The 22,443-nt window shown below is 48.6% G+C and overlaps 1 protein-coding gene across 4 annotated transcripts in view; it reads left to right on the plus strand.

Moving 5' to 3' along the window:
- Positions 1 to 22,058, plus strand: part of slc26a11 (solute carrier family 26 member 11) — a 39,738-nt gene extending 17,680 nt beyond the window's left edge. For 2 of the 4 annotated variants that reach the window (XM_072242522.1, XM_072242523.1), the window contains exons 6-17: positions 1,897 to 2,036; positions 4,556 to 4,731; positions 7,767 to 7,839; positions 9,205 to 9,255; positions 10,093 to 10,153; positions 11,006 to 11,061; positions 11,621 to 11,761; positions 12,987 to 13,114; positions 15,786 to 15,885; positions 18,814 to 18,947; positions 19,652 to 19,739; positions 20,068 to 22,058. In XM_072242522.1, the coding sequence (XP_072098623.1) occupies positions 1,897 to 2,036; positions 4,556 to 4,731; positions 7,767 to 7,839; positions 9,205 to 9,255; positions 10,093 to 10,153; positions 11,006 to 11,061; positions 11,621 to 11,761; positions 12,987 to 13,114; positions 15,786 to 15,885; positions 18,814 to 18,947; positions 19,652 to 19,739; positions 20,068 to 20,084 (1,165 nt within the window). In that variant the 3' untranslated portion in view covers positions 20,085 to 22,058. The remainder of the gene's footprint in view (positions 1 to 1,896; positions 2,037 to 4,555; positions 4,732 to 7,766; positions 7,840 to 9,204; positions 9,256 to 10,092; positions 10,154 to 11,005; positions 11,062 to 11,620; positions 11,762 to 12,986; positions 13,115 to 15,785; positions 15,886 to 18,813; positions 18,948 to 19,651; positions 19,740 to 20,067) is intronic. The other 2 variants (XM_072242524.1, XM_072242525.1) reach the window with 2 other exon arrangements.
- The last annotated feature ends 385 nt before the right edge of the window (positions 22,059 to 22,443 follow it).

The following is a 22,443-nucleotide window of genomic DNA, read 5'->3' on the forward strand; positions in this document are numbered from 1 at the left end:
AAACTGACAAGCAATCGATGTGCAAAAGACAACTGACTGTGCAAATAGAAAAACAGATAATAAATAAATAATGTTAGGGACACGAGTTGTTGAGTCCATGGGTTGTGGTGTGGGACAAGAGGCTCCTGTACTTCCTACCTGATGGCAGCATGGCCCCCTGTGCCCTGATATGCTACCAATGAGATTCATTTCCTTTTAGGTATTTACCGGAAAAGTAAATAAATGCAATATAAATTATAAAAACTATGTATGAACAAAGACTGTTAAAAAGCCTATATGCAAAAGAAGGCAAATAATGCAAATAAAAATGTGATAAATCGTACTGGGAAAATGAGTTGTGGAGTTCCTGGAAGTGAGTGTGTAGGTTGTGGATTCAGTTCAGTGTTGTGAGTGAATTTGTATACACCAGTTCAGCACTCTGGTGGTACACTACAACTGTCCCTGTGACTCCTATGGGTGGTGGAATGGAGATACGTCTCTACCAAAGGAGGTGTAGGGTGCTTCTTCACTCCACTAGCCTGCAGGTCACCCTTGGGCGAGGTGTAGCACCTGCTTAGCCCACCGATCAGGATCACGTGAAGCCATGGGGGCAGGTGGTGGACGGTCGGATGAGCAGCCGGTGCTGATCACAAGTCCTGGTTATGTGACCACTGATGCCAGGCAGACAATCTCTGAAGACTATTGATAATGGCTGAGGTCACCCGTCTTGTAAAGACACTGCTCAGAAGAAGGCAATGGCAAATCTCTTCTGTAGAAAAATTTGCCAAAAACAGTCATGGTCATGGAAAGACCGAGATCGCCCACATCGTACCCAAGAAAATGTATCTCAAGATGGTATAGATGGTAACATGTATGTACTTTGATAATCAGCTTACTTTGTATCTTAATGAGATTGCTTTGTGCTAGCATTGATCTGATGGGTCAAATGGCCATCTATGTTGTAAGGAAATATCAATGAATCATTCCATTTGCTGTCTGATCCACCAGTCTGATGTCTTTCTCACAATCAGCCAGCTTGCCACTTTATGGAATCGTCTGTTTAATCGCAGTCGCCATGAAAGCCTGAGGATTTTGCCCCCACCTCAGGGAACACCACTGCCCCTGTCCTGGGCGAATCATGTAGATGCAATCATAAGGAAGACATGAGAGTGTCTCTACTTTCTGAGAAAGTTAAGGAGTGCCGGCTTGTCACCGAACTAACAAACTTCCACAGATGTGCTGTTGAATGTTGCATCGTTGACTTCTACAGCGACTGGAATGCACAGGAACACAGTCAGCTGTGGAGAGTGGTGGATTGATCCCAGTGAATCCCTCCCCACCATCTATAGGAGTCGCTGCCTGAAAAGGGCAACATCTCTCATCAGAGATCCTGGGCTTGCCATCTTCTCACAGCTACCACTAGCCCGGAGGTACAGAACCCTGAAGTCCCACACCGGCCAGTTCAAGAACAGCTACTTCCCTTCAACCACTTGGTTCTTGAATGAACTGGAACAGCCCTAATTATTACCAGACAGCAACACTGTGAGCTTTGTGGGGGTTCCTTTCCTCTCTAATTATGTTCCTTCTAGTAAAATCAGTGTCTAATTTGTTTAACTTTGTTTTTCTTGTCAATGTTGTTTGTCTGACACCAGGCTGCTGCAAGTAAGATTTTTTCAATGCACCTGTTGTAAATGCACTTGGCAGTGAACTTGACTTTAGCTTGTCAGCAGGAGGGTGAGAACCACCGTGTACACTAGCGCCAGCTGTTTGGCCACATCTGGGTCCAGCGGGTCACTATCAGTTCCTCGGCCGTCACCTTGAGCTGGGGAAATGTTGAAGGGTGGTTTCTTTGATGTAGAGCCGGCAGCTGAATGACCGGGCTGGTTCTGAGCTGTTCCTGTGTGTTCCTCTGCCCAGGGTGGGAGACCTCGCGCTGGGCGTTGTCTGCATTCTGCTGCTCGTCCTGTTGAAGCTGATGAAGGGGAGCCTACCGGCGAAGCCGAGGGAGCGGCCGCTGAACCGCGTGTGCCACGCCATCGTCAGCTTCACCGCCACCGGTCCGTGAGTCCGCTTGAACGTGGGGAGGCGGGGCTCCCGGGGAGTGAGACGTTGCTCGGGGGCTGTCTGTTTGGAGTTGCCCGTTAGGCCCTGGTTGAGGGGATGAGCTTTCTTCCTGGGATTGTCCAGCGCTAGGGGAGGGGATGCAACAGATGAGTGTCTGGAACTTGCCGATGCAGTGATATCGCCATCTTTAAATCCACTCGAAAGTTGTGGCACGAGTTTTTAGGGTGGTTGAGAAGGTGTTGGCCCTTTATTAGTCAGGGGGTTAAGTTCAAGAGCCACGAGGTAATGGTGCAGCTCTTTAAAGAAAAACACACAACTCTGGTTAGACCACACTTGGAGTATTGTGTTCAGTTGTGGTTGCCCCATTATAGGAAGAATGTGGGAGCTTCAGGTAAGGTGCAGAGAAGACTTACTGGGGTGCTGCCTGGATTAGAGAGCATGTCTTGGGCTAGATTGAGTGAGCTGGGGCTTTTCTCTGGGGCTGAGGGAAGATGAGATGTGACATGCCAGAGGTGTACAAGATGAGGTGCGTAGGCTGCGTGACCTTTCTCCAGGGCGGAAATGGACACGTCTTTACCTAGAGAGTGATGGGTGTGTGGAGCAAACTGCCAGGGTGGAGGCTGAGGGAGATGTACAGTGGATTCTTGATTAACTGGGACACGTCGGGACCAGTACATTTTGGCGCGGTAAGTGGCTGTCCCAATTAGCTGAAGTTTCACGGAAATGGTTAAAAAGGTATAGAGAAGACAAACACTAACAAATCATGTATTTAAATGAAATACAGAACTAATTAGAACACTACCAATATCACTGTAGTACTATAAAACTGCGTTAGTTCCTAATACTTAAGAATGGAGGAATTCATCAAAGTTCCTAAATACTTATCAACAGAGGAATTCATCCACATTGCGTTCTTTTGACTGTAAATGAACAAAATCAGCGTAGACACCCAGTGCAGATAATGGACTGTCTTCATACAGTCCTATCGATGACCATATCCTCAAATCTTCATTTTCATTGTAACATTCAAGACGATTGTCACTACCTTCAAATCCTTTGTAGTTTCTAACTTGTTGAAGCAGAGAAGTGATTTCATTTTCATTCCGGGCCTGAATGCTTGAAACTGCAGAGGGCAAACCAGTTCTGAATTGTCTCTGTGCTTATTCCTCACCAACTATCAGTGACAAAAATCGAAGGGAGTCCTAGCTATTCTCTCGATTAGTTTTTGTTTTTTGAGTTGTCCCGAATAAGCGGCTGCCCCGATTAGCTGATGGACCGGTGAACCAGAATCCACTGTATTAGGGATATTAAAAATTAGATTTAAGAATCTGGTGAATCTGTTTGAATGAAAAATGGAGGGCTACGTTGAGAGAAGTGCTAGCTTGCTCCTGAAGTAGGGTAAAAGCTTGGCACCACATCATGAGCCAAAGGGTCTGTACGGTGCTGTGATGTTCCAAGTTTTACATTTGCTAGGCAGGTGAAGTTTTGGCTACAGAGACACAAGAGGCTGCAGATGCTGGAATTTGGAGCAATACACAATCTGCTGGTGTTGCTTCAGCTTTCCATCCGTTGCCTTCTGTTCCAAGCACCCTATCGCTGGGCAGGAGTCTGACCTGATTTGCCATTTGTGTGTCTCCAGGGGTAGCCCTGAACCGGACTGGGGGATCCGGTTCTGTGTCTGAGCAATCCTTGTGAGCGCAATATCTCGGCCTGTGTTGCTGATCCCGGTCTGCGTTACACGAGCCCTGCTATCGGTGGTGTGGTTGGCGTGGCTCCCCCGCGCGTCCCAGACACCCGGCTTCAATCCTGACCTCTGATGTCGCCCTTGTGGAGTTTGCACGCTCCCCGTGGCGGCCGAGTGGGTTTCCCTGGCTCCTGCCACATCTCAGGGGCGTGTGGGCGGGTAGATTAGCTGGATACTGTAAGCTGGGTGGCAGAACAGGGGCGAAGCTGATTGGGTATGAAGTCGCCACGGATCAGCGGGGTGGGGGCGATGGGATCGTTCTGGGTTGGCACACAACTCCATGGGATTCAAACCAGCCCATCCATTCCTTGGAATTGGCACTGTTGTTGCCCAAGGTCTGGCAGTCAGAATTACTTGGAGATGCAGCACAGTATCAAGTCCTGCTCTTCCAACGAGACCATGTCACCCGTTACATCCGTGTGACCAGTAAAACCATGCATCTTCAGAATGTGGGTGGAACGAGGGACGCTGGCACTGTAATAACGTTCTGCCAACTGCTTCGCTTTGTTACCGTGTCACCCCCTGCCCCATCGCCATCAGATTTCTGAACAGCCCTCGATCCTGACCTTACAATTCCTCTCTTGCACCATTAAGTTAAATATTTATTATTGTAACTTGTAAATGTTTTTGTGTACTGCACTGTACTGTGACAAATCGCAGAATCTCACGACCTACGTCAGTGACAACGAACCTGGTTCTGATTGCGACGTGCCGCTGCTCGTGGAAGGTAACTGTTGCCGTTGTCCTAACGTTTGCGTCCTTCGGCAGCCCGGAATGCTGTGGTGGTGGTGGTCGCCAGCCTGGTTGCTTTCTGCTTCGAGAGTCAGTGTTGGCACGCGTTCACCCTGACGGGAGCGATGGCTCAGGGTCTCCCGAGCTTCCGGGTTCCGCCCTTTTCCCAGCCAGAGACCAACGGCACGGAATGCTTCGCTGAGATTGTTCGGGTGAGTGTCCTCTCCGCTCCGGACCTGCAGCACGTCCTGGCCCGGATCAAAAGCACCAGGAAGATGGAGAGAGTGCAGAGAAAGTTTACAAACATGTCGCTGGGACTTGAGAGCCTGAGTTATGGGGAAGGTTCAACAGGTTAGGACTTTACTCCTGGAGTGCAGGAGAATGAGGGGAGAGTTGATGGAGGTGTACAAAATTATGAGGGAATTTAGGGTAAATGCCTGTTTCAATATTTTTATTAATTTCCACATTGAAGAATAGAGTACATGAAGGTATATATTATGCATCAAAAAAATAGAATAGTACCAAATACATTATATTTAAGTCACACTTACAATCGCAGTATCCCATATTCATAATCAAACACGTAAATTAAATTGTAATATTGAAATGTGATAGTTTTATTATTGAGAAAATCTAAACCCCCGACCAAGATCGAAGCTGTTTGGTAAAGAAAGATGGGGAAAATATCCTCATCACGTAGTGATTTCTGTTATTAGCCAACATCTGTACTTTAACACCAGTCAAAGATTTTGAATATAGTTCAAAAATAGTCCCAGGGTAAATGCCAACAGGCTTTTTCTACCGAGGTTGGGTGAGGCTAGCTGTAAAGGTCATGGGTTAAGTGTGAAAGGTGAAACATTTGAGGGGAATCTGAGGAGGTTCTTCACTGAGAGGAGTTGCCAGCAGGAGTTAGATTGCAGCATTTAAGGTGTAATTCCGTGGATGGGAGAGGTATGGAGAGCTACTGTCTAGGGACTGGTCTGAGGGACCAGGCAGAACGATAGATGAGTCAAAAGGGCTGCTTCTGCTGTGGTGCTCTGTGACACTAAAACCAGCTCCGTGACAGAGCGTGGGGACCTGCGTTAGGTCTGACTGTACAGTTCGATGCTGAGTTCCGTCTGTGTGCCTGATTGTGATTATTTTATTATTGGAACACGTCTGGCATGCCATCCATGCAGATCAGTTTAAAACCTTGGTACGTTGATGTGGTAGAAGGGAAAAGCAATAACAGAGCACAATACAGTGTTGTGTTTACAGAGAGAGAACGCAGGTAGTCAATGTGGTACAGGTCAAGAGTCACCATTGGTATACAAGAGGTCCATTCAAGACTCTTATAAGAGTGAGTTTGAATCTTTTATTGAATCTACTGGTTTGTTTTAAGCTTTTGTATCTTCTCCTGATTTTTGAGGAGAGAATGTCGGGGCAGGAGAAATTTTTATGTCAGCTATTTTCCCGAGACAGCAGGAAGTGTGAGGGGAGTCACAGGAAGGGAGGCTGGTTTCTGTGATTGGCTGAGCTGTGTCCATGGTTACCTGTGGTCATGGGCAGAATGTTTGTCATTTCAAGCCGCGACTGCCCAAGACCTCGAGTGACTGTGGGCGCAGCCCGGCCAGTCACGAGTGACTGGGCGCAGCCCGGCCAATCACCAGTGACTGTGGGCGCAGCCCGGCCAATCACCAGTGACTGTGGGCGCAGCCCGGCCAATCACCAGTGACTGTGGGCGCAGCCCGGCCAATCACCAGTGACTGTGGGCGCAGCCCGGCCAATCACCAGTGACTGTGGGCGCAGCCCAGCCAGACTGTCTGTCATCCCAAGAGGTGATGCATCCCAATAGCATACTTTCTATGGGATATCTATAAAAATTAGTAAGGGTTAACAAAGATGTGCTGCATTTCTGTTATTTATTGAAATATAGCGCGGAACAGGACCTGCTGGCCCTATGAGCTACGCTGCCCAGCAAGCCCCGATCTAAACCTGGGCTAATTACGGGACAATTTACAATGACTAGTTAACCTAACCATGCAAACTTGGACTATGGGAGGAAACTGGAGCACCTGGAGGAGACCCACACGGTCACGGGGAGAACGTACAAACTCCTTACAGGCAGCGGTGGGTCACTGGTACTGTGAAGCGTTGTGCTAACCACTACACTACCATGCCACCGGTCCTTGGCACAGGTAGAACCAGGCAGCCCAGCACCTGATCTATAGAGCTGTAACTCTCTCTGGGTGATTAACTAGTCCATTATTCCCTACCGCATATATTTAAGAAAATTAGGTTAACGCAGTGGCCGGTTGGTAGAGACATTGTGTCTAGCTCCAGAGACCCAGTTCAATCCTGACCTCGGGTGCTGTCTATGTGGAGTTTGCACGTTCTCTCAGTGCTCTGGCTCCCTCCCCCCATCCCAAAAGCATGCCAGTTGCTGGGCCAATTAGCCTGTAATAAAGTTCATAGTAAATTGATTGTCAAAGTCCATGTATATATCACCATATACAACCCTGAGTTTCAATTTTCCTGTGGGCATTCACAGTAAGTCCAAGAAAAACAATAGAATCAATGAAAAACTCTACCCATCAGCACAGACAAGCAACCAACGTGTAAAAGACAACAAACTGAAAAAACAAAAGGAAAAGGGAGAAATAATCATAAATAGGTAAGCAGTAAATATTGAGAACATAGGATGAGGCGTCCTTGAACGTGCCCTGGGATATTGGTGAGGGGTGAGATCTGGGCGGATTGATGAGTCTACACTGGGATGAATGTTGGTTAGTGTAAAGGGTAAACAAGGAATTCTGCAGCTGCTGGAAATCTTGACCAACGCGCACAAAATGCTGGAGGAACTCAGCAGGTCAGGCAGCATCTACGGAGAGGAGTAAACTGTCGACGTTTTGGGCTGAGACCCAGTGTCGGGTCAGTGTAAATGGCGCTTGATGGTAGGCATGGGTCGAAGGGTGTGTTTCTGTTGTGTAAGAGTCAATGCTTAAAGAGAGAGAAGAAAGTATGGAATTATTCTATTTTATCGCGAGGTTGGGTCAGAGGAAGAATTGCAGGTGTTTGAGATGGTGTTGTTTGTCTATTTGTTTCCTAGATTTTATTGTATTTCTTTATTGTTTCTGTAAATGCCTGCAAGTAAATTAACTTTTAGGTTGTATTGTATATGGTAACTTGTACATACTTCGACAATAAGTTTACTTTGAACTTTGACACAGCGACTCAGCGACTTATCTAACACTCTTGGTCTTATCAGAACTTCGGAGCGGGATTGGCTGTGGTCCCTCTGGTGGGATTTCTGGAGAGCATAGCAATTGCCAAAGCTTTCGGTGAGTGATCGCTGCCTGTATCCCTCTGCCCCCGGCACGTCCTACCCCTAACTATTTGTGCCCACCCAGTCCTCTGAGTTACTTTAGAGTAACCTACAGTAAAACTTCTTCTCTCTCTCTCCCCCGTCTCCCCAGATTCTGAGGGCTATAGACAGGGTAAATGCAAGCAGGCTTTTTCCACTGAAGTTGGGTGAGACTAGCGCTAAAGGTTAAGGGTGAAAGGTGAAAACTTTTAAGGGGAGCCTGAGAGGGAACTTCTTCACTCAGAGGTTGGTGAGAGTGTGAAATGGGCTGCCGGGGTAAGTGACGGATGTGGGTTTTGATTTCAGCATTTAAGAGACGTTTGCTTGCGAGGGGTACGAAAGGGTACGTTCCATGTGTGGGTCAGTGGGACAAGGCAGAATAATAGTTCAACCCAGACTAGATGGGCTGAAGAGCCTCTCTCTGTGCTGTGAAATTCTCTAAGTACAACAACCACTTAATTCACAAACAAGAGAAAATGTGGAGATGCTGGAAACACACAAAGTGCTGGAGGAACTCAGCAGGTCAGGCAGCATCTGTGGAAATGAATAAACGGTCGACGTTTCGGGCCGAGAGCCACCTTCAGGACTGATCTGGGGGGTGGGGGGGGTGGGGAAGATGCCTGAATAAAAGGTGTGGGGGGGAAGGGAAGGAGGCTGGCTGGAAGGTGATGGATAAGACCGTGATCACCCAGGTCATACGACACGGTGCATAATGTCGACGTCATTGTGGTGAAATGGTGGGCGGTGCCACTCTGTCCTAGGGCCCACTACAGAGCAGAGCTGGGTGGCGCAGGCGATGGACGGGGGAATCACCGAAGCCATCCCACGACCTCGGCACCGTCTCGTTGCCTCAATTCCACTCGCTCACCTTTGTTCCCTCTTCCGTGGCTGTGCCGGGAAGTTTTCTCGGGGGTCTGCACCCGTCCGTGTCGTGGACTGTTTCCCAATTGGCCCCCAACAGCCTAACGTAAGTTGTGCGCTCGTTCCTCCCCTGCGTGGTGCTCGCTAACTGAAGCGCGGTGGGTGGGGGGGGGGGGGGAATGTCCGGGCTGGGTCTGTGATTACGCTGGCTGTTTTGCTGAGACCGTGAAGCTCCCCTGACTCAATGGAAATTAAACCATCCGTCCTAATCATGCACTTATGCCCAGACCTACTGTGAATCTCTCCCGACCGCTCCCTTGCCAGTCTAACTCCCCTCCCGGACCTCCGTTTCCTGGAGAGTGTGGGATTGCTGGTTGGACGCCGGCCGTCTGGGTAAGTTTGCCACGCAGCCCTGATCCGACTGGCATGGCCTGCACCCCGTCGCCGCTGACCTGCTAGCAGATCCCTTCTTGTATTTCAGCTGCTCAGAATGGATACAGGATCGACCCAAATCAAGAGCTGGTTGCCATAGGTGAGGGGGCGCGGTCTTTGGTGTGGGACAGCGGGACGGTGGGGAGTCTGTGCTCAGAGCTTCCCCAGGCCCTGAGTGCTCTAACCAGCCGAGGTGGGGAGAATGTTGGACACAGCGATCTGGGTCTTCCTTCCTCTCCTTCCTGTAGCCTAAGGCGAAGGACTATGTCTGTGTGTGTGTGTCTGTCCCAAAACCAGCCTCCATATCTGAGCACGTGCACGTGTTCCAATGCATCTTGTGTCGCTGTGTGTGTCTGTTCCACGGGCAATGTGTGTTGTACTTTCACTCTCTCTCACTCCTTCTCTCCCCACCCCACCCCAACAATTGCTCCTTGCTCCTGCTGTGTTTGATCTTCACCTTCTCTCTGACCCCCTCCCCTCCCCATGTTTCTCTGGAGCCTGTGGACTGGTGTGGAAATGGGGGAGGATTAAGTCTCACATTAACTGGGATTCTGGGCCCACTTCCAATCCTAGGAAATGTCCGGCACAGACGACGACTATTTGCCCCACGTCCCTGGTCGTTCGGAGTAATCCCAGTTCCCAGCCGTGTCGACCTTGGCCAAGTCTCCACCACTGCTCCCTTGGGCCATGAGATAGGAGTTCCTGTCTTCTGGGAACACAACCCAGGGACCTTGATGAGGTGGCCTTGGGTTTCCTTTTGGAATTTGGTCTCCCTTCTGCCTGTTGTTTGTGCAGTGATCAACACGTCGTCCGCCCCCGTCCCAGAACAGACGTCTGACCTTTGGCCCTCGCCTCAACACACGTCGTCCACCCTGTCCCAGAGCAGACGTCTGACCCATGGCTTTGGCCCTTGCCTCACTACTCCTCTTGTTTTCAGGCAGTACAAACATCCTGGGCTCCTTTGTCTCGTCCTTCCCCGTGACTGGCAGCTTTGGCAGGTAAGCATGCTGTTGGGATCGATGCCGACCAGTCGGTTTGAGAAAGGGTGGGTTGATGGACGCGAGGTGGTGGTGGTGGAGCTTCTGGAGTTCAGAGTTTGAGCCCTGCAGTTTGAGATCCTGTCCTCACCGTGGAGTTTGGGGTCCCATCGTTGCCGACCCCTGGGGTTGATACCAAAGGTCAAAGCCTGAAGGACAATCAGAACCGAGGCCCGATGGCTAAAGCCAATCCGCTGGAGAAGTCAGGGGCCTGGTGGTTGCAAGTGTACTCCAGGCCCGGAAGAGGCCTGCCCCTGGGTTGGGTGACTGTTGCATGACTGTCTGGTGTGGAGGGGCCAGTGCAGAGGGTCAGAAAAAGCTGCTGAGGTTTGTAACTCAGCCAACTCCATCATGGTCACAACCCTCCCCAGCATCAAGGACATCTTCGAAAGGCAATGCCTCATCCGTCAAGAAGGACCCCCTTCACCAAAGACGTGGCCCCTTCTCAACGCCACCACCAGGGTGGAGCCTGGTCAACGACTCTGCCATCAGAAATCCGATGGCCCGTGAACCCATGAGCACTATTTTGCACTATTTATTGTTTTTAGATTTCTCTTTGTAACTTACAGTAATTATGTACTGCTGTCAGAAAACAACAAATGTCCTGACATGCCATACGTCAGCAATGATAAATCTGATTTCGACCCTGGGGAAAAGACACTCATGCCTCGTACTCGTATAAACTTCTGTTGAGAATTGTTTCCCGGTAACCTTCGTTTGTCAAATATCCATCCACCTCTGAAATACGTTAAAAGACTTTGCTTCCAATAAATCAGATTCCAATTCTACTGGCTGATTTTTGCCTCCTTCCAGGACTGCACTGAACTCTCAGACTGGTGTGTGCACCCCCGCTGGCGGAATAGTGACTGGTAAGGAATTGCTGTTTCAACCGTCAACGGAAGCTGTATTGGAGAAGCTTCCACTCCCCTTGACCTGAAATATAATCTGCTTCATTTCACCTTAGAGATAGAGGGCAGAATAGGCCCTTCCGTCCCTCGAGCCGTGCAAAGCCCCACAAACTGGATTCAACCCCAACCTAATCCCGGGACAATTTACGGTGACTTTGAATAGAACGCCGTACTCTATTTGGAGATGCAGTGCGGTGACAGGCCCTCCTTGTCCAACAAACCCACACTGCCAGATTACACTCGTGACCAATTAATCTCCTAACCTGTATATCGTTTGGGACATGGGAGGGTACAGGAGCATCTGGGGAAACCCGCGTGGTCACGGGGAGAACATACGATCTCCTGACAGACAGTGTTAGAATTGAACCCAGATGGCTGGTGCTGTAATAATGTTGTGCTGAAGTGCCACCTCTATTGAAGCTTTGGAAATGCCAATGGGCGTGTCGGGTATGTCGAGAGTTACTGTGCGCGGTGGGGCTGGCCTTGCCCTGTGACGGTGAGTGTTGACTTGTGTTCCCAGGAATCATCGTGCTGCTCTCCCTGGCCTTTCTCACTCCACTCTTCTTCTACGTCCCGAAGGCAGCCCTGGGGGCCGTCATCATCTGTGCGGTCTCCAGCGTCTTCGACCTGCGCATTCTCGTCACGCTTTGGAGAGTGAACAGTAGGTAATGGGGTCTGACCGGGGTTGAAGTTCCCCCGTCAGCACCCACTTTGCTGGGTTTTTTTGTGTCGTGTCTGCTTACAGATTCTGGGCAAGCCATAGATCAGCTGCTCATCCCGAAGTGCTGGAGGAACTCACCAGGTTAGGCAGAATCTACGGAGAGGAATAAACAGTTGACGTTTTGGGCCCTTCATTGTCCCGAAGCATTGACTGTTTATTCCTCTCCATAGATGCTGCCTGACCTGCTGAGTTCCTCCAGCATTTAGTGTGTTTTGCTCCGGATTTCCAACACTGGCCGAATCTCTTGTTTATGGTTAGCTGCTCGTCCTGCGGGTTTGTTAGTTCGAACCCTGACCCGGACACAAAATCGCACCTCAGAGTCTACACCCTGGCACCTCCTTTTAGATGAGCTGTTCCCATAGCAACCCTGCCTGTCACCAGAAAGTCCTGCGATGCTGGATCCTGGTGATAAGAGCCATAGAGCACAAACAGGCCCTTCAGCCCATCTCGTCTCTGCTGAACTATTACGCTGCTTAGTCTCATCGACCTGCACCCAGACCACAGCCTTCCATACCCCTCCCATCCGTATACTAATCCAAATTTATCTTAAATGCTGAAATCGAACCTTAATCCACCGCTTCCACTGGCAGCTTCTTCCACACTCTCACCACCCTCTGAATAAGTTCTCCCTCAGGCTCCCTGTAAATATTTCACCTTTTACCCTTAACCCATGACCTCTGGTTCTAGTCTCACCCAACCTTAGTGGAAAAAGCATGCTTGCATTTACCCTTCTGAGACCACTCCTAATTTTGTATACCTCTATCAAATCTCCCCTCATTCTCCTATGCTCCAGTTCTGGTTAATAGCTGTTTCCCAAACAATCTCACTGCCAAATTTCAGTATCCATCAGCTTCAGTAATCTGTACTGGATCCTGACCTTGGATTCTGTCTGTGCAAAGATTTTGCCATGTTTCTTCCAGAACAGCAGAAATTCAGTGACAGTAAATATTTTAGGATGGTCTGATGTTGTACAGACACCACAGTAAAGCAGATCTCTTGTCTCCTATTGGCATTAAGTCTCTGGTATAGACTGAGAAATAGGGGTGTGGCTGCCCTCTTGTGGCTGGGTGTGGGAATGCCACCTCTTCACTCTTGGTCAACCTTCTACTGTAATCAACTTTGTGCTGTGGCCAGTAACTCATGCCCTGTGTTTTGTTCTTCCCAGAGCTGGATCTGCTGCCATTCCTAGCGTCATTCCTGGGCTGTTTCTGGGAAATCCAGTATGGAATTCTGGCTGGAATTGCACTGTCTGGGATTATTCTACTTTACAACGTTGCCAGACCAGAGACCAAGGTAATGATGGTACTCAAGTCGTGGTTATAAATGTGCTGGGCCTGCCCATTATGAATAAGGATGTTCTTGGAGCTGCCTCTTCCTTTTAGTGTAGTTGGGTACTTGATGGCTAGCATGAAGAGGATGGCCTGAAGGAAATCTTTCAGTAGTCTATGGCACTAGCTGTTTACTATTGTTGGAACCTAATGTGTAGCAGCAAAAACTAATACAAAATCAAAACAAAACAATTACTGCTACACCATGGGGTTGTTATCCTTGCATGACACACCCTCAGCTCCAATGAAATGTTCACTGCACCCTCAGACTCCCAGCTACAGCAGCCAACTGTATGAAGTTAATCTGGTTTAGGACACAGTAGCACCAGCAATGTTCCGTCTAATTTTCTTTTAACAGCTGCGTGGACCAACCATTGCTCTGAGTAGGGAATTTTTACACGGCTTGAAATCTGCACTGCACTTTAAATGTTTTGTTTTTGTAACATACACATCAAACAAACACCAACCACAACTCACAATACAAGTAAACAATGTCAGGCAGTCAAAACAACTGCTGGGCAAAATGGCAAAAGTAAAATGTTTTGATTAGATGGCATCGGTGTTCAGTGGGCTGATGGTTTATTAATGAGCTACTGACTTCCATTCTGTGTTTATTGTCACTATTTGAAACTAACTTGGAACACTTGCAATGTAAATACATTGAGGCTCTAAAATGTTTAAAAATAAAGCTCGTACGTTTATTACAGAAAAGTTATGGATTATATTCATTAACATAATTACAGGGTATTTCACAATAATATTAACATAGATTTGAAAATTACAATTAACGTTATATAAAAGAAGATTCCAGCTGTGTGGCAGCAAAGGCTTTGTGCATGGGAACATTTCAGTTACTGCGCAGTTGCGCACACACGCAACTTAGAACAGTGAGCAGCGCACAACACTGTACCCTGACTACAGTTTAAATTCAAGACTTTGGTGCTGACTTCTTGGTTGGATGTTATTCAGTTAGACCACTCTTGGAATGGTTGCAGGGATCTGTTCTGGGACTCCTGCTCTTCGTCATTTTTATAAATGAATGAGGAAGTAATAGAGTGGTTTAGCAAGTTTCCAGGTGACATGAAGGTTGGTGGAGTTGTGGATAAATTGTAGATTGCAAAGGGACATTGACAGCTGGGCTGAGAGGTGGCAGATGGAGTTCAATTCAGAAAAGTGATTCACTTTGGAGGGTCAAACTTGAAGGCAGAATACGGGGAGCAGTGTTGGAGGAACAGAGGGATCTTGTGGTCCACATCCATAGATTCCTCAATGTTGCCATGCAAGTAGATAGGTGTAAGGTGGTTAAGTGTGGTGTGTTGGCTTTCATTAATCCGGGGATTGAGGTCAAGAGCTGTGAGGGAAGGGGCCTTTCTCGGTCTACGGTAGAGACCCAGATCAGAATCAGGTTTATCATCACTTACACATGTTATGAAATTTGTTTTTGTGGCAGCAGTGTGGTTCAATACATAAAACTATCACAGTACTGTGCAAACGTTGTAGGCACCCTAGCGATTAATAATGCGGCTAGGACTTTTGCACAGTACTGTAGCTATTATATGGTTTTATAAACTTTCCAGTGACCCTGTCAAGAATTCAGTGTTGGGATCAAAGGCTCCGTGAGTTACGGAGAAACATTGCAAACATCCGCTGAGCCAGTCCTGAACCATCCGGATACCAGAATGTCCGGGGGTGGATTATTACAACCCTTGCTCTCCAGAAAGCCCCCTTACCGCTGGTGCCTCATCAAACCTTACTGAGGAATGTCACCTCTGCAGCCACTACTTTGCAAGAGCTCAAACACGAGGAATTCTGCAGATGCTGGAAATTCAGGCAACGCACATCAAAGTTGCTGGTGAACGCAGCAGGCCAGGCAGCATCTCTAGGAAGAGGTACAGACGACGGTTCAGGCCGAGACCCTTCGTCAGGACTTCCATGGAAAAGAGTAAACAGTCGCCATTTCGGGCCGAGACTCGTCGGCAGGACACCCAATAACTCCAGGGTGCATTACTGATGATGTGTCCCAGTGCACACCCGGTTCATTAAGCCAAGTGGTGTCGGACCATGCATGGGCCAGATTAGAGTGGCTCCGCCACCGCTCAACATACCTCACCACACTAAACTCCACAACCTTATCATTCCCAGCCCTCCCCTCAAACCTAATCCTAATGTCCAAGGGGGCACAGCCCCCCACTAACCCCAGGCGCACCCTGATTAACCCTGGCCACACCCCCACAGACCCGATTTCCTGTGTGAGGAGAGGAAGATCCAGTAAGGCAAGTGCTGGACCTGGTTAATGACGGAGAGGGCCAGGGCTGTGTGACCCTGACACTCGAGTGACGAGATCAGCAAGCACAAGAGGGATGATTTTCCCACTGCCCGCACACTCTCAACCAAATTGAGTCCTGCCGAAGGGGCTCAGCCTGAAACATCGACTGTACTTTTTCCCATGGATGCTGCCTGGCCTGCTGAGTTCCTCCAGCATTTTGAGTGTGTTGCTCGGATCTCCAGCATCTGCGGATCTTCTCTTGTTTGAACCCGGGTTTCTGGCACTGTAATACTATCAAGGCTAACCACTGCTCTTCTTGAGGTGGGTCACTGCTCCTTAAATCCTAAACTCTCCTCCCACTGTGTCCCAGGTGGCTGATTATGGTCCAGTGGTGGTGCAGTTACAGAGTGGTTTCAACTTCCCTGCTGCTGAATACGTCCGTGACCTGCTGTGTCGACAGGCGCTGGAAGGTGAGTGTTAACCCCGAATGGTTCCAGCCCGAGTGGCCGGACTCCCTTCCCAGTCACGCGTTCTCCTGCCTTGGAAACGTGTCACCGGTCCCGCATTGTCATGGGTGTGAATGAAGGAACCCTGCCTCACAGCACTGCATGAGACCTTCAGGGCAATTGCAGTGCATCGGGAAGGTAACTCAACCGAGTCTCCTGGACATCAGTGATTACACGGTAGGCCTACCATCGTCTATGACATAAATGTCCTTTGTAGGGGAGTGATGGGACCCCCGTGGTTGGGAGTGGGGGGTTTGTGAGGAGAATAAAATATGGTACTGAGTCAGGGTTGGTGTAAGTGGTACAGAGAGTGTCCATCGCAGGCCCTGCCCACCATTGAGCGCATGTACAAGGAGCATGGTCACAAGAAAGCAGCGTCCATCATCCATGACCCCCACCATCCAGGCCATGCTGCTGCCAGGTACAGGACCCTCGGGTCCCACACCCCCCGGCCCGGTTCAGGAAGTTTTTACCCTACAGCCACTTCACTCATCCCAACCTATGGACTCTCTACAACTCATGGTATCTATTTGTTGTTTATTAATTATTATTATTATTATCTTTTTAATTGCTCAGTTTGTTGTCTTTTACACATTTTGTCTGTCCTCGTGTGTCTTTCATTGTTTCTATATCTTTGTATCTACTGTGAATGCCCTCAAGAAAATAAATTTCAGGGTAGTAAATGGTGACATACACACATCTTGATACTAGATTTACTTTGAACTTTGAGATGGGTGGTTGATGGGGCCGATGTGTCGGACTATATGACTCTATGAACCTGCGAGTGGTAGAATCTACAAACCATCTGCAGCTTGGTCCACAAACCATCGCAGCTGAACTGGACCATTTAACCCATTGAGATTGCTCAGCCGTTTGATCGTGGCTGATTTAGTATCCCCCTCAACCCCATTCTCCTGCCTTCTCTCTGTACCCTTTGACACCTTTACGAATCAAGAACCTATCAACCTCCACTTTAAATATGTCCAATGGCTTGGCCTCCACAGCTGTCCACAAATTCACCACCCTCTGGCAAAGAAGTTGCTCCTCATCTCTGTTCTAAAGGGACGTCCTTCTATTCTGAGGCTGTGCACTTTGGTCCCAGACTCTCCCAGTATTGGAATCGTCTTCTTCATGTTCACTCTAGTTGGGCCTTTCAATACTTGGTTGTTTTCAATGGGATTTCTCTTTATTTTTCTGATCTGCAGTGAGTACAGGCCCAGAGCCATCACACTCCTCGTACATTAAACCTTGCATTCCTGGGATTGTTCTTATCAACCTCCATGTCGACTCTCTCCAATGCCTAAAACTGCTCATAATACCCCAAGCCCATCTGACCAATGCCTTGGCATCACATCCTTGCTCTTTCATTCCAGGCCCCTCATTGTGGGAGTAAACTATGGCACTGGACTGATCCCCTGTGTTAAGGTGCATGCAAATCGGGAGTAGACGTCTGTTTGTCTGGAACTAGTTGGGGAGAGGAATAGCCGGGCATTGTATAGAGGTACCGGCAGATCTGAACTCTTTGGCACAACCTCGTGGGCCAGAGTGAGTGAGGGTCGATGAGAGATGACTTGATAGAGGTGTGCCATATGATGTGTAAGTCAAGTGGTCAGCCAGAGACTTTTCCAGGGGGGGAGGGCTAATGCAACAGGTAGTTGGGGGAATGTAACGAGGGGATGTCAGAGGTGGGATTTTTACATAGTGAGCGTGTGGCAGCTCTGGTGGAGTGGTGGTGGAGGCAAATCCATTGAAGACATTGAAGAAACTTCGATAGGCACGTGGATGATAGAAAATAGAGGGTGATGTAGGAGTGATTGATCTTTAGGGTTGGTTACGAGGTTGGCTAAAGGGCCTGACCAGTGCTGTATTCTGTCTTTCTGATGCATTGGACTTGGCAGGGAAGGCAGGTCTCCAGGTTATGAATTATAGTCCATTTCAGTCAAGAGCACAGGCCTAGGTTAACCAAGGGAACTTGACGCCCTTGCAGTTTAATAGTCTGTGCTGCCTCTTAAGGGAGCAGGTTTAAAGGCATTTAAAGATCAGCTTTATTTGTCACAAGTACCTCGAAACATCAAAACGTGCAGGGAAATGTGTTTGTGTCAATGGTCAACGCAATCAGAGATGTGCCGGTGTCGCCACACACCCAGCACCACCGTAGCGTGCCCACAGTTAATCCTAACTGGGAGGAGACCCGCACGGTCTCTGGGAGAACGTACAAGCTCCTACAGACGGTGGCATGAATTGAACCCCAGGCTTGGAGCAGGCGTGGTAATGGTTTGCGCTAACTGCTGCCCTACTGCTCCGTGGATCCACGGATCCACGGACTGGCTTCATACCTTTGAGGCATTCCGATGGTCGTGGTCGACTGTGGATGTTGTGTCCCAGCTGTCCACGTGATACAAAAGTCAGTACCGGATCCTAGACACTACGATATGGAGAGCACAGCAGGCTCGCCCTCCAAGCAGCTGATAAACGTGGGACTGCCTTGGGGACTTCAGCTCTGGATTTTTCCTCTGTGTTTACTCCTGAGGCCTTCCCCATGAGTGAGTATAGCCACAAGGCACCGGAGGGCAGAGATCAGAGTTTTCCTTTTCATAGGTGAGCTGCCGATGAGCCCCATCTGCCCAAAGCATCTGGTTTTAAGGTGCCAGTACCCTGCTTTTGGCCCTTCTCCCCTCAGTAGAGACGGTTCCGCTGTGCTTTTTAGCCACACGTGAAGGCCAGGAGCTAGACTTGGTTGTCGGAGACTATTTGAGGCACGTGCCATTACCCCCACGCCCCCGGGCTATGACAACCTGAAGGAACCTTCGTAACTACAGGAGAAATGAGCAAGGTTTTTACATGATTCGCCTGTGGGTTTTGGAGCAGTAACAGAATTGTTTTAACTTTCAGCCTCTCCTCCCCGCTCAGCCATCCTGGACTGCGTCCACATCAGCAGTATTGACTACACGACTGTCAACAGCCTGCGAGAGCTAATTCTGACGTTCCAGCAGCAGCAGTTATCCCTGCTGCTCGCTAATCTGCGGGTACGTGTTCACAAATATCGTGTTTCGACCTCCTGAATTTAATGGGCACTCCAGGTCCTGCTCCTGAAATCTCCACCATCAACCCCTTCTTCGTTATTTCACCCCTCCTTCGAAGTCTTCTATAAGACTGTCACCAGTACTTGTGTCTGTAGCTCCACTCCACATTCACCAAGCTCCCTTTTATCTTGCCCAAAAATAAGCATCTTGTTTTTTTTGAAAAGGAAGTGCTTCTCTAACCTCTGGTAATTTCTTTCCCCTTCCCCCTTCTCTCTTTTTCCACTCCCTTTTTTGGTTCCCCTCTCACCTGCTCATTGCCTCCTTCCCTTTCTCCCATGGTACACTGTCCTCTCCTATCAGATCCCTCCTTCTTCAACCCTTCACCTTTTCCACCTATCACCTCCCAGCTTCTTTCTTCATCTTCCCCTCCCCACCTCCCCACACGCACCTAACTTCCTTCTCACCTGGTCTCGCCTATCTCCTGCCATCTTGTACTCCTTCCCCTTCTCCCTCCCACCTTATTCTGGCTTCTGCCCCCTTTCTTTCCAGCCCTGATGTGGGTCTCAGCCCAAAACATCAATTGTTTCTTCCCCTCCGTGGATGTTGCTAGACTTGTTGGGCTCCTCAGCATTGGGTGGTGTGTTGTTCAAGATTTCTGGCACCTGCAGAGCCTCCTGTGTTTATAACCTGTTCTGTGTCTCACTTAGCCCAAGACCTTATTGATTCTGGCATCAGCAGAGATTGAAGGACTGAGGTACTTCGACAGCACCGAGGCAGCGATGCACCACCTACAGGGTAACACCGACTTCATTCAGGATTACCGTCTGCTGCTGTAGGGCTGGACTTGCCACTCATTTCGCCTGGCCAGCTCGTGCACCTCCCCCTTCTCCCCACCCTATTCTAGCTGCTGCCCCCTTCCTTCCCAGCCCTGATGGGCTCAGCTGAAACTTGGATTGTTTATTCCCGTGTGTGTGCGCACGTGTATGTTGGACGGGATAAACTAGATTGAAGTTAACAGAATACTGGACTTTGGGGGACAATGTCACCTGCCGTACTTTTCTGTATTTTGAAGGGGTTATGAGCCAGAGATGTGTTGAACAATTTTATTTTTCTTCTCCCCCAGCCACAAGGAGTGACTGACCTCGAGACCTGGATGGGCGAGAGATCTCCGGTTGGTAGCCCCCATCCGCAGTGAAGTGATCTGCAGAAGGCAAAGGCTCCTACGTGAGGCTGGTCGGTTGTAGCAGTGTTGAAGTGTCACCAGGTTCTGGCCAGAGACCTGAACCTTCCCTGAGGCAGGCACCTCCATTGGGATGGGGACAAGGCAGCCACTTCATTGCACGTCCAGCAATGATGTCACTCATCCATAAACGTCTCCAATTGCTATAACAGAGACCAGATACAAATCCCAGTCCAATCAGCTTCCTCATCGTAGTGTATCCTTGGGGCAGCATAGCAGCAAAGCATTTATTATAACGCTACGACTGTGCCAGTGGCCCGGGTTCAATTCCTGCCACCGTCTGCAGGGAGTTTGTACGTCCTCCCCGTTACTGAGTTTTCCCCGGGTGCTCGGGGTTTCCTCCCACAGTCCAATGATGAATGGATGAGTGAATTAATTGGACACGTGAGTGTAATTGGGTTGCGAAGGCTCGTTGGGCCAGAGAGGCTTGTTACTGTGCTGTATCTCTAACTAAACCTCAATCATTCTCTTCAGGCTGAGTAAGGAAGGTAAAGAGATTGGCTTTATCTGTGACACATACATTGATACATGTAATGTCTTGTTTATGTCAGTGACCAACACCGTCCAGGGATGGGCTACCAGCATGCTGACAACTTACAAACCCTATCCTGCACGTCTTTGGAATGTGGGAGGAAACAGGAGCACTCAAGGGAAATGTGGTCATGGGAAGAACATCCAAACTCACAGATGGTGGAGGGAATTGAACCCATTGCTGTCTCTGTAACACATAATGCTAACTGCTACACTATGGTGCTGCCCTCAGAACAAAGATTATTTTCCCCTCGAACCTGTTTTCATCTGTTTCTGCGAAATCAGAAATAGTAAAAGGAGGCTTTGCCCAGCTCAGAGGCACAAGTTTGTGGCTTTGGATACTGGTGGGCTGCGGACTCTGGGCTCAGAGGATCAGTGGGGGAGGAATGTTTCAGTGGACCTGTTATTGCTTCTGGGCAATGTACTTGTAGGTTTTACCACAAGACATCGGAGCAGAATTGGGCCATTTGGCTCACCGAGTCAGCTTGGCCATTCCATCACGGCTGATTACTGACCCCCTCATTCTCCTGCTTTCTCCCATAACCTTTAGAACTCTGACTAATCAAGAACCTTTCAACCTCCGCTTTAAATAGATCCAATAACTTGGCCTCCACGGCAGTAACTTGGTCTGTGGCAGTGAATTCCACAGGTTTGCCACCCTCTAAAGGAAATTCCTCCTCATCTCTGTACTAAAGGGACATCCCTCTATTTTGAGGCTGTGCCCTCTGGTCCTAGGCTCCCCCACTATAGGAAACATTTAGTCTATCCAGACCTTTCTTTATCTGGTAGATTTCACAGAGATTCTCCCTCTCCTCCTAAAAGTGTGTGTTTAGGTTTGCACGTTTGAGAGGGTATGCACTTTATTTAGTAACCCCCCTCTCCCCAGTACCAAAGAAGTTTGCCTGAGATCAATATGGTAGAGGTGAAAGTTCCAAGCCACTGTCAGATTAATACCTCAGAATATGGTGATGATTAGCCTGATTTTGTGATGCTGACACCTTGGAACAGTTTACAATGGAGAACTAAGTGGGTGGGGGCGCTTAAAGAGTTCTGAAAACTTGCATGCTTAAGGAAATATTACAACTGAAGTTTTGCCAGTCAAGGGGAATTTTAATAGTGCATACTTACAATGATAGATTTTAGAGTAGTTAGTAGTCCAATCTATAAATCATTGACACCTTTGCCTTTTTAATCTTTCTCATATTTTTATAGGGGAAATTGGATAGTTGATGTATTGTACAGAGTAACACAGAGTTTTAAATAATAGCTCCAGCCATTCTCTGTAAATGATTTTGTATATGTATGAGTTTGTCAATCAATAATTAAAAATAACTTTGAAAGGACCGCTGGCTTTCCTGGTGTTTGTGGTTGGGGGGGAGAGGCTGTTTCTTATTTCCAGATTCTCAGTTTTTGTGACAGTTGTTTGCACCTGGCTTGTCAGTACGTCTCTTGCAGCAGGAAATGTCTGAGGGGCTTGACTGGATTTGGGGAATCAACAACAACGCACAAGATGCTGGAAGGACTCAGCAGGTCAGGTGGCATCTATGGAGGAAAGTTGAGGTCTCAGATCAAGACCCTTTTACCTACAGTGTCCATTTCCTTCCATGGATGCTGCCTGATGACCTGAATTCCTCCAGTATTTTGTGTGTTATCTGAATATTGTCCTCACATACCAGTCCTGTTTGCAGACTGCTAATGTAAAAGTAGGTGCAGAGCAATTGCTTTGAG

The sequence above is a fragment of the Mobula birostris genome, chromosome 24 (genome assembly GCF_030028105.1).
Source record: "Mobula birostris isolate sMobBir1 chromosome 24, sMobBir1.hap1, whole genome shotgun sequence".
NCBI lineage: Eukaryota > Metazoa > Chordata > Chondrichthyes > Myliobatiformes > Myliobatidae > Mobula > Mobula birostris.